The 12,207-nt window shown below is 41.6% G+C and overlaps 1 protein-coding gene across 2 annotated transcripts in view; it reads right to left on the reverse strand.

Moving 5' to 3' along the window:
* Window positions 1-5,048: 5,048 nt before the first annotated feature.
* Window positions 5,049-12,207, reverse strand: part of LOC120066174 (DET1 homolog) — a 33,720-nt gene continuing 26,561 nt past the window's right edge. For both annotated transcript variants that reach the window (XM_039017353.1, XM_039017352.1), the window contains 3 exons: window positions 9,578-9,768; window positions 9,170-9,361; window positions 5,049-8,184 (listed from right to left, as the gene is read on the reverse strand). In XM_039017353.1, coding sequence (XP_038873281.1) covers window positions 7,995-8,184; window positions 9,170-9,361; window positions 9,578-9,768 — 573 coding nt within the window. In that variant the 3' untranslated portion in view covers window positions 5,049-7,994. The remainder of the gene's footprint in view (window positions 8,185-9,169; window positions 9,362-9,577; window positions 9,769-12,207) is intronic.

The following is a 12,207-nucleotide window of genomic DNA, read 5'->3' on the forward strand; positions in this document are numbered from 1 at the left end:
ATCAACCAGCTAATTATTAGAATCAGTTGTGCTAGATTAGGGTTGGAGTGAAAGCCTATAGGATGATATCTCTCCAGGAATAGGGTTGAAGAGCGGTGATCTAATCAATGGTCTGGTGCTCTAGTCATAAACGTAAGAATGGCAACATCATCCTGCCAGTCTCAGATACATGACAAGCAAGCAGCCGATTACTATGAAAACGAGGACACATTTATGATTGTTGCCCTTTCCCAGGATTACATTGGTCACAGCGTTGCCAAGACAACAGCAATTAGCAGGGACTGGGTTACCAGGCAGACAGTGGCTATAACTCTATGCACCTCGTAGCCATAGCAACCAAGGTCAGGCCAACAGCGGAGCGCTCGTCTGCTGGCTCCTTAGCTGTGCTACAGAACACATATTCCACATGAAGGCCTTGCCTGATCATACAGTGTGACTAAACATACAGTAAATAAGCATGGGGTGTCTGACTGAGTCCATTCATTAATAACAAAAACAAGTATTTTTATAGATTTTAATGTTCATGTATTTTTACAAGACCACACCTTTAACCTCTGCCAATAAGACCTACATTAGAATGCAATGCAGTGTGTTTGTCAATTAGATCATCTCCTGCACATTGTTCATACTTACTCATATTTTACTGTCACCCTTTCTTACAAATGAGTAAATAAATCTCAAATAAGGTGCACCCCCTTACAGAAAAAAGATTGCAGTCAGAGTGCAGTATAACTCCGGTATAAAACAAGACGTAAGGGTGGGTTTACTTTCAATGCAAAGAAGGGAAAAACAGCCTACCTTACGCTCCATCGCTCACTCCAATGCTAGATTTCACTCTACTGTGAAACCTAATGAGCTCTGACTACAAGAGATTAAAATCATTCACATGAGGAAATATGACAAATGAATCAACTGGCTGCTGGAACCCCTACCTATCCTCTCATCACCATCACCACTAACCCCTCCCGTCCCCCCCTCCTGTCGCCCATACCCATCCCAGCAGCAGAATCCTCCTCCAGCTGTCCAGCGGGTGTTTGAATGTGTTCAATTAGCCTGTGTAACCAGAGGCAGGGTGAACACTTAATCCCAGAGCACCTGCTGTCTGTTCACAGGTTAACCCCAGAGAGCTGGGCCTCTGATGGGGGCAGGCAGGATATCACTATGCTTGACCATTTGTGCAGCTGCCCTGGACTTCCTCCCACTATCTGATTCTAGATTATTTTAGAGCAGGGTGACAGGCAACCAGCTGGGCATCACCTTTATGACTAATACATGTATTCTTACATTTGGTTAATAAGATATGTTTCAGGAATGATTTCTTACTGAAGAATGAGCTCGGAAATTAAGGAGCACCATGCTATAGGTTTAGAAAGAGTTCAAAGAATACTGTAGAGCTCACCTAACTGCCAAATACACTATGAGTTATTCAGATGGGATACATACTGTAGGCTTAAATATTTCAGCCCTGACTCAAGCTGAAATCGATCAGTGAATGAACCAATGCACCAGGACACACCTTTGTATTCTGGAATAAAGCCTGACTTACCACAATATGCATTTTTTCCATTTGAGTCCATAGACCATGAACGCAGAGGCATTTAACCTTGAGATGTGCTTAAGTGAGAACAGTACAGAATACATCTGATGAATGTTAGTGGACATGAATGTCATCACCTCTTTCACTTCACTGATACATCTATGTTGTAGAAGCCTTCTGTGATAGATGAGCTTGATAAAAAAATCATCATAAAAAAGGGAGAAATGGGTGAATAATGCAATCACACATAATCTCTGTCATTTCATGTTCTCAATCAAGTGCCCTGCAAATTTCACTTTTTCCCTGTTGTGAAAAACTGAGCTGATTGCAATTTTTTGTATTTTTGGTTCCGTTTTTCTGCAGTATCATTATGACTGAATTATATGAGAAAGGAGATACACTACATGGCCAAAAATATGTGGACACCTGCTCGTCAAACATCTAATTCCAAAATCATGGGCATTAATATGGAGTTGGTCCCCCCTTTGCTGCTATAACAGCCTCCACTCTTCTGGGAAAAATGTACACTAGATGTTGGAACATTGCTGCAGGGACTTGCTTGTTGGGTGATTAGCACTGGCTCATAGTCGGCGATCCAATTCATCCCAAAGGTGTTCGATGGGGTTGAGGTCAGGGCTCTGTGCAGGCCAGTCAAGTTCTTCTAAAACGACCTCAACAAACCATTTCTGTATGGACCTCACTTTGTGCATCGGGGCATTGTCATGCGGAAACAGGAAAGGGCCTTCCCCAAACTTTTGCCACAAAGTTGTAATTACAAAATTGTCTAGAATGTCATTGTATGCTGTAGCATTATGATTTCCCTTCACTGGAACTAAGGGACTTAGCCCGAACCATGAAAAACAGCCCCAGACGATTATTCCTCCTCCACCAAACTTTACAGTTGGCACTAGCATTCAGGCAGGTAGCGTTCTCCTTTCATCCGTCAAAGCCAGATTCGTCCCTCGGACTGCTAGAGAGTGAAGCGTGATTCATCACTCCAGAGAACGCGTTTCTACTGCTCCAGAGTCCAATGGCAGCGAGCTTCACACCACTCCAGCCAACACTTGGCATTGCTCATGGTGATCTTAGGCTTGTGTGCGGAATCCCATTTCATGAAGCTCCCGACGAACAGTTCTGCCTGACGTTGCTTCCAGAGGCAGCTTGGAACTCGGTAGTGAGTGTCGCAACCAAAGACAGACTATTGGCAGTAGCACTCGGTGGTCCTGTTCTGTGAGCTTGAGTGCCCTACCACTTTGCGGCTGAGCTGTTGTTGCTCCTAGACGTTTCCAATTCACATTTCCAATACAGTTGACCGGAGCTGCTCTAGCAGGGCAGAAATTTGACGAACTGACTTGTTGGAAAGGTAGCATCCTATGACGGTGCCACGTTGATAGTCACTGAGCTCTTCAGTACGGGCTTCTCTACTGCTAATGTTTGTCTATGAAGATTGCATGGCTGTGTGCCCGATTTTATACACTTGTCAGCAACATGTGTGGCTAAAATAGCTGAATCCACTCATTTTAAGGGGTGTCCACATACTTTTGATCATGTAGTGTACATGTACACAGATATCCTCCCACTCCCACCCCGACAGAAAGTTACCGTCAGATCACACCTCTTATTCCACTGTTCAGCCGAGACTGTTCACTCCACATTTCCTACAGGCAGAGAATCCCAAGAATGGCGAATACAAGAATGCAGCCACCTCACAAGAGATGTTTTTTTCGTTTTTTTCATTAACGAGCAAGATATGTTAGGTCAAATTCATACACCTTGGGGAAATTACTAGCATGGTTGTACACTCCCAATGGTGCCAACAGCAACCTGAGATAAAGCAGCACAAAAACTGTACCTACAAATTGAATTTGTTCTTGGTAATACCATCTGCTGAACTGTAAATAACATATTAAATGTATTCAAAATACGGCTACAGCTATGAGTGCACTACAGTAGTACCCTCTTCTTAAAAGTATTCATACTTGGCTGTAGGCCGTCATTGTAAATAAGAATTTGTTCTTAACTGACTTGCCTAGTTAAATAAAGGTTCAATGTAAAGAAATGAAAATAAAAGACTCTTCTCTGTCTTGGCACCCCAATGTTGGAACGAGCTTCCGCTGACATTAGGACAGCCCCTGAATCTTCTGAAAACATCAAACCCTACCTCTTCACTGAAAATGTCACTTACTATAACTGAGATATGTGGTTGTCTCACCTAGCTATCTGAAGATGAATGCATGAATTGTAAGTCACTCTGAATAAGTGTCTGCTAAATGATTAAAGCATTTAAAGAAATGTTGACTTTTTGTCTGTGGTGTTTTCTAAGAACAACATTAAAGGGCATTATACTTGTAGAAGACACATTATTTGGTGTATTTAAATTCTAATATGAACTAGGTTAGCAACATACAGTAGCTAACTAAGTGGTATGAATACAGCCATTGTCTTAAATGTGTACTTCAAAAAGAGGGAAATACATTACAAATGGGCTAAAGCTAACTTAACATGACCTGGAGCCTCAATTATCAACTGTGCGTACCTACAAAATATACCACAAAACATGTGTACGCCAGTTTTCATGCAAAAGTTGGCATTTATAAAAACTGGACTTGCCGTGAGAATGTGTTCACCTTCCCGCAAACTTAGACCATGCATACGCAGTTTCTATTGGTAAAGTATTGCATTGCAACCAGACAAGTAGCCTAGTATTTTGTGCAAATTGGGGACATGATGGACATAATAACAAGATGCAATCATTTGCTGTTAGTTTATTTTTGCATTCTAAAATATACTGAACAAAAATATAAACGTAACATTTAAAGTGTTGGTCCCACGTTTCATGAGCTATATAAAAGATCCCAGACATTTCCATACACACGAAAAGCTTATTTCTCTCAAATGTTGTGCACAAATTTGTTTACATTCCTGTTAGTGAGCATTTCTCCTTTGCCAAGATAATCCATCCACCTGACAGGTGTGGCATATCAAGAAGCTGATTAAACAGCATGATTGTTACACAGGTGCACCTTGTGCTGGGGACAATAAAAGGACACTCTAAAATGTGCAGTTTTGTCACACAACACAATGCCACAGATGTCTCAAGTTTTTAGGGAGCGTGCAATTGGGATGCTGACTACAGGATGTCCACCAGAGCTGTTGCCAGAGAACTGAATGTTCATTTCTCTACCATAATCCAACGTCATTTGAGATAATTTGGCAGTACGTCCAAACGGCCTCACAACCGCAGACCACATGTAAGCACACCAGCCCAGGACCTCCGCATCTAACTTCTCACCTGCGGTATCGTCTGAGACCAGCCACCATGACAGCTGATGAAACTGAGGAGTATTTCCATCTGTAATAAAGCCTTTTTGTCGGGGAAAAAATCATTCTGATTGGCTGGGCCTGGCTCCCAAGTGGGTGGGCCACCCATGGCTGCGCCCCTGCCCAGTCATGTGAAATCCATATATTAGGGTCTAATGAATTTATTTCATTTGACTGATTTCCTTCTATGAACTATAATTCAGTAAAATCGTTGACATTTTTGCATGTTGCGTTTATATTCTTGTTCAGTATAATTAGAAATAGGCATCTATTTGCTAGGCTATAATTTATTAAAACCCATGATCATTGCATATTAAATTCATCACCTTTTCTGTGATGGTTTCATACTCACGAGGTAGCCTATATGCCTACATCTTAAGACACCATTCGTCCCATCTCTCGTTTAATTGGACCCACTTCACAGTAGTAAATAGATCAACTTTCAAGTATTTCGCTGTATGCCATCCGATCCAGAGCGCAGTTGTTTAACGGTGGAATAGACGACTGTAGGTAGGCTACTTCTGTAGCTTAAGTCTGAATACTGTAATGTCATACTTCGCGAGTAGGCAATATTTCATTTATAAACATAGTAGCCTACATATTTCCATACCATTGCAGAATAAATTACTCACCTTTTCTGGCTATGGGTGCATATTCCCGAAGTAGCCATTGCCTCAACAAATTACCATATGTATCTCTCTTTTAATTGGGCTTATTAGATAGGCTATTATTTCAAGTATTTTTCTCTATGCATCAGAAAGGAATCGTGGACAATTTATATTTTTCGTTGAAGTGTGTATGGCTAGCACTAAGTAGACAATGTTTCAGCATTCGCGGGCAGTGCAGCATATATGTTCGAGAAAAAGTAAATGCCAACATTAAGCCCTATTAAATTCAAACGATCGATTTACAGGTCCACGGCAATTTGCAATTGTTTTTGTCTTTCAGAAACGTTTTGTCTGTCAGAGAGCCTAGGCCTACTGCAAATGTCACTGCAAGTGTAACATTCTGCCATCACCTCCAAAAACATTCGATCAAGTTAGCCATTGCTATTTCCTTTAGAAACGGCCTTAGCCTAATTCCAATACGTCCAAAGTATACAGCAAATAATGGTGTTATTGTCGCTATAAAAAAAGGCGAATAGTGGGTGTTTTTCAGGCCGTTTTAATGCTCGTTCACGCGCGCAGTTTCAGGAAGGGGTCTGATTTATAACTGGAAACGAACTTTGGGACACAACAGCGGGAGTCTTGGTTGGACTCCCTGAAATGTCCATCGTTCTGGTGGTTGGCACAACATGTGAAAGTACATGCAATTTTCAGTGTTCCACTGCATACTGTCATAAACAAATATCAGACACCCCAAGCTCCCAGCTACTACCTAATCAACGTAACCTTGACATTATCCCACCCCTGGTTAGCGACTATTGGCATAAAAAGCTAAACCTAACAAAATATCTGCCAATTAATTTCCAGCAATATTGCCCAGTCTGTCTGTGTGGTGCGCGCGTTTGTCTATCACTCCGTGTGTAGCCAGTTGATGTGATAACCGTCTTGTGGGTTGACATTAATACTTTCCCCAAAACCGTCAATTAAATGTTATCCGCAGAATAGGGTTACCTGGCAGAAGTATATAACGAGTATGTATATCATTTGTATGTATTATTTGTTATTTGCTAACTTTGCCATGAAATGAGCAGCAGCAGTACAGAACCATTTCCAGATCAGCACACTCCTCACTTGCTAGATGTGCAATTAAAGGGCCAGATGCACAATTAAAGTAGAATTACTTCCAGACCTTAAAAAAATGGTCTTCAGATGTGATTTAATCATTGACATTGACTCAGAAAATCAAATTTCGTTGTTTCTCTATAAACAATTGCAATTTTGAGAGTACATTTAAAAAAAAATAAAACCAAGAAAAATAAAACTGAAAACTTGGGAAAATATCAAACAGAATTTGAGGGAAAAAATATCATTTTATAGGGCCCCCCTCAGAGTTGTTAATTAACCTTTATTTTACCAGGTATATTGACAAAAAACATGCACTACTTTCTCTTGTACACTAAGGACCTGGGAAGAGTTGCAGGGGAGAGAAGAATGTGCTTATTTGAAAGCTATTTTTTTTTTAAGAGTAACTCAAGACATGTTTCAAAAAAATAGGTTCCTTTTTTTAAGTAGCTCTCATGTTAGAATAGGTTGGAGAATCCTGCTCTAGGAACTTTACTTACCAGACGTAAAGTGAATTGTGTCAAATAAACGTCAGAATCCAAATTTTGTCCAAACCGCACCATATTCCTGCAAAATTAGACAGCGGCTGCCATTAGACCTTCATGCGAGACTTCCTACCACAAAATCTAACACTGTTTACACAGCAGGAATATGGTGTGGTTTGAACTAAAGTTGGATTCAGATGTTTATTTGATAGCGAGTGACACATTTCACTTTACGTCTGGTAAGTAGAGTTTCTAGAGACCATACATATGGTTTTGTTTACAGGAAACGTAATGTTTTGGTGAAGCCAGCTAAATTGTGTTAGGGTTATTTTCTGTCACCACCCACCAGAACGATGCACAACTCAGGGAGTCCAACCAATATAAAGACTGTGTGTCACAATGTTGTGTCCCAAAGCTAACTGGAAACATGCATATATTTTTGTACGTGCGCAATCTTTTCAGAAATGCCGCACGCAGGTATCTAGTGTAGAACGGTTATATAAATGAGGCCCCTGAGCTACAAGGGGGCAATCAGGCTAATAACTAGGTCCACTCCACAAAGCATATTATGAAAAATAGCTTTTACTGTAGCAAAATATTCATAATAACCTTAAAGAATCACAATCAATGATTAAATCACTTATTGAAATAAAGTACAAAATAAAAATACATGTGTAAGAATAAAATTTGACCAAAAACAAAAAGGTATGTGGTGATATGGAAAAGCAGATTTTGAGAGCAAGCCAAAACATATTTGGTCTTGTAAGGAATCCACCCCCCATCCCAAGCTCCCCATTTCAACTTCAACTGGATCCTCCCACAGTCCAGTCTTATTTTGTTCCTCACACTAGGGGGGAGAGGAAAAGGCAGAATGGCCGCTGTTTGCTCGACACAGTTCTCCAGGTCTAGTCCACTGCTTTCCTCTCATACACAGACGTGCCGCATGTGGAAATTCACCACATACTCAGCGTTGGTCCTCTGTACTGAGATGGCGAACGGCTCAAAGGGGTGGAATGTGAACGCCACCAGCCGCCGGACGGCATGGTTAATGGGCCGGCCCAGCAGGCCTGCCTGGATCTTGAACTTCAGCAATCCAGAGTCCCGAGCATAAAATCTACAGAGTTAATAAGAAAAACACAGTCTAAGCTTTTTCAAATGCAAGGGATACAATGAGATTTCTATACTTACCCAGTCAGATGAAATCGTGGAAACAATTTTTATGTCTCTGCGTGCAGTCTAAATTAAGTTAGAGATAGTCTTGCGAGCCAATGCTAACTAGCATTAGCGCAATGACTGAAATTCTACAGGTATGCTAGATTATGCATTGGAGAATCCCAAAAATGCAGTCAACACAGTAGATTAGTTTTTTTCCAGTAACAAGCAAGATATCTTAGTTCTTAGATATTTTCCTATTTTTGCATATGCTAGTGTACCTTTAAACTTCCAGTCATTGCGCTAATGCTAGTTAGCATTGGCTCGCAAAACTACCCAACTTTCTTCATACTGCACGCAGAGACTAAAAGGGTATCCACGAGTTCATCTAACTCTGTAGAAGTAGAAGGGTTTAATTGCCAGAATCTAGCAGTATCTAAAAAAAAGTATATCTAAGAACACACAGGTATACCAAAAGTTGTCATATAATGTATGTTATTGTATGTTATATCCATTTCCAAACAAATGTATTACTTCTAATAACAAGAGAGTTTACCATTACCATAAAACTTCCATTATACACAGTTTCCAACAAGTGCCGGCCTCTTATAATGTCTGGGCATCGTTTCACAGTTTAGCTAATAATAATAATGAATGCTCGTTTTTAATACACGCCTGGTCAAAAAAGTGGAATTCTGCATTCACTCATTTTGCCAGTCTGCTCCGGTGGAATCAAAGAGAATCTCTATCTCGCACTGAATGATTGATATCTTCAACACACACCAAGGCAGCTCAGCGGTTGAAGCAAATAAACACCTGTTCTATTAATTGACGGTTTTAGGGTAGAATTGATTGATTAAATGTAATATTTACCAGGGCACAACACACAAATGTTTATTTGACAGACAAACACATTTTAGAAATCAGCATTATCTTGGCAATGTTACCGGATGGGGTGGTCTCCACATGTTTTGGGCCGCTCCATCACAGATACCCACTTGTCGTCGTAGCTGAAGAGGGAAAGATCCAGGTAAGGGCTGCTGCTGTAGGACTGAGCACTAATGGGCAGCTGTCCCAGCAGCCTCCTCACCGCCTCAGTGTGACCACCGTACTTTGCGTTTACTATGGTGTCTTTGAACCTGACCAGGAGGGATAAACAGTAGGAATTCACATTGTCAATGGAACAAAACAAGGTGTAATTTCAGAGTCACTTAGCAGAACAATTCGAAGGAATACTTTTTAGATGCTAATTTCTCTAAATCGGTTCAATTTACTAGCCTTTGGATTGTGCCACACAGTATGGAGTTATTTTCATGTTAGCCCTGTCGTAAGCCTCCCTCCCCGACCAACAATACCTTCTCTGAACCTGCCGTGCAAAGTTGTTGCTGGAGGCTGAGCAGGGGAACTGAACAGCTTCGCTGTGGAGCGAAGCGTTCCGAAACAGGTCACAAAAGTTCTCAAACAGCTCCAGAAGTTTGTCAGAAGTGTTCTCAAAGACCGCCAACACCTCTGTCGACACCATGTTGTACACCACAAAGAATGAGGGCTGAGAGAAGAGCAGACAAATATGAAGTTAGGAATTAAAAGGATATGCACTTTCGCATTAGCAAGAAATCATATTTGAAATATAGCTGCACTCGGAGACAGAATCAATATTTCAAATCAGAATACGTTTTCTAAGCAATAGAGACTGAGCATGAACCCCGACCTACAGTATAGGAGGAAGGTGGAATCCTATTAACCCGGCTCAGACGCTCGTCGTATGTGGCAGGGCTTGCAGATAGCGGATTACAAAAGGGAAACCCAGCCATGAGTTGCCCAGCGATGCAGAACTCCCAAACGAGCCAAATGCCTTTTATGCTCGCTTCGAGGAATATAACATTGCCTTGCGTGCAAGCCCAAGTTTGTCCGGATAACTATGTCAACCAGCTCTCCATGGCCAATGTGAGCAAAATGCTTAAACAGATTAACAATCACAGACGGAATACCAGGGTGCATTCTCAAAGCATGCGCAGACCAGCCGGCAAGTGTCTTCAGAGACATTTTCAATCTCTCCTTGTCCCAGTCTGCAATCCCAACATGTTTCAAACTGACCATCATTGTCCCAGTTCCCCAAGTACTCCAAGGTAACCTTCCTAAATGACCCTGTAGTACTCACATCTGTGATTATGAATTGCTTTGAAAAGCTGGTCATGACACACATCAACACCATCATCCCAGACACCCTAGAACCACTCCAATTTGCATACCGCCCCAACAGACCCACAGATGACGCAATCTCAATTGCACTTCAAACTGCCCCTCTCCCACCTGGACAAGAGGGGAAATAACTATGTGAGAATGCTGTTCATAGACTACAGCTCAGCGTTCAACACCATAGTCTCATCCAAACTCTGGGACTGAACCACTCCCTCTGCAACTGGATCCTGGGACCTTATTAATCAATATTGCGTAGAAGCTAGTCTAAGACTTCACATGACTGGACAGGGGTGCAGCTGTGGGTGGGCATAGGCCAACCCACTTGGGAGCCCGGCCCAGCCACAGGGGAGCCCAGCCCCTGTTTTTCCCCACAAAAGGGCTTTATTACAGACAGAAATACTCTTCAGTCTCATCAGCTGTCAGGGTGGCTGGTCTCAAACGATCCCACAGGTGAAGAAGACGGATGTGGGGGTCCTGGGCTGACGTGGTTACACGTCGTCTGCGGTTGTGAGGCCGGTTGGACGTACTCACAAATTCTCTAAAACGACGTTGGAGGTGGCTTATGGTAGAGAAATTAACATTCAATTCTCTGTCAACAGCTCTGGTGGACATTCCTGCAGTCAGCATGCCAATTGCACGCTCCCTCAAAACTTGAGACATCTGTGACATTGTGTTGTGTAACAAAACTGCACATTTTAAAGTGGCCTCTTATTGTCCCCAGCACAAGGTGCACCTGTGTAATGATCATGCTGATTAATCAGCTTCTTGTTATGCCACACCTGTCAGGTGGACGGATTATCTTGGCAAAGAAGAAATGCTCACTAACAGAGATGTAAACAAATTTGTGCAGAACATTTGAGAGAAATAAGCTTATTGTGCATATGAAACATTTCTGGGATCTTTTATTTCAGCTCATGCAACACTTTATATGTTGCCTTTATATTTTTGTTCCGTGTATATATGGTCAAAATCATCCCTTTAACCCGTACCTTTAACTTCTTATGGCTGCAGGGGCCGTATTGAGTATCTTGGATGAAAAGGTGCCCAGAGGTGCCCAGAGTAAACTGCCTGCTCCTCAGTCCCAGTTGCTAATATATGCATATTATTATTAGTATTGGATAGAAAACACTCTGAAGTTTCTAAAACTGTTTGAATGATGTCTGTGAGTATAACAGAACTCATATGGCAGGCAAAAACCTGAGAAGAAAATCCAACCAGGAAGTGGGAAATCTGAGGTTTGTAGGTTTTCAACTCATCGCCTATCAAATACACAGTGGGATATGGGTCATTTTGCACTTCCTACGACTTCCACTAGATGTCAACAGTCTTTAGACGCTTCTAGATGCTTCTACTGTGAAGGGGGGCCGAATGAGAGGGGATTGAGTAAGGTCTACCATGACCTGAACATGCGCATTCATGTGAGAGCGAGCTCTGATACATCGCACTTCAGAAGACAAAGGAATTCTCCGGTTGGAACATTATTCAAGATTTATGTTAAAAACATCCTAAAGATTGATTCAATACATCGTTTGACATGTTTCTACTGACTGTTACGTAACTTTTTGACATTTCGTCTGCTTTTAGTGAACGCGCTTCGTGACTTTGGATTTGTTTACCAAACGTGCTAACAAAAGTAACTATTTGGACATAAATGATGGACATTACCGAACAAATCAAACATTTATTGTGGAACTGGGATTCCTGGGAGTGTATTCTGATGAAGATCATCAAAGGTAAGTGAATATTTATAATGTTATTTCTGACTTCTGTTGACTGCACAATATGG

This window comes from Salvelinus namaycush, chromosome 21 (genome assembly GCF_016432855.1).
Source record: "Salvelinus namaycush isolate Seneca chromosome 21, SaNama_1.0, whole genome shotgun sequence".
Taxonomy (NCBI): Eukaryota; Metazoa; Chordata; class Actinopteri; order Salmoniformes; family Salmonidae; genus Salvelinus; species Salvelinus namaycush.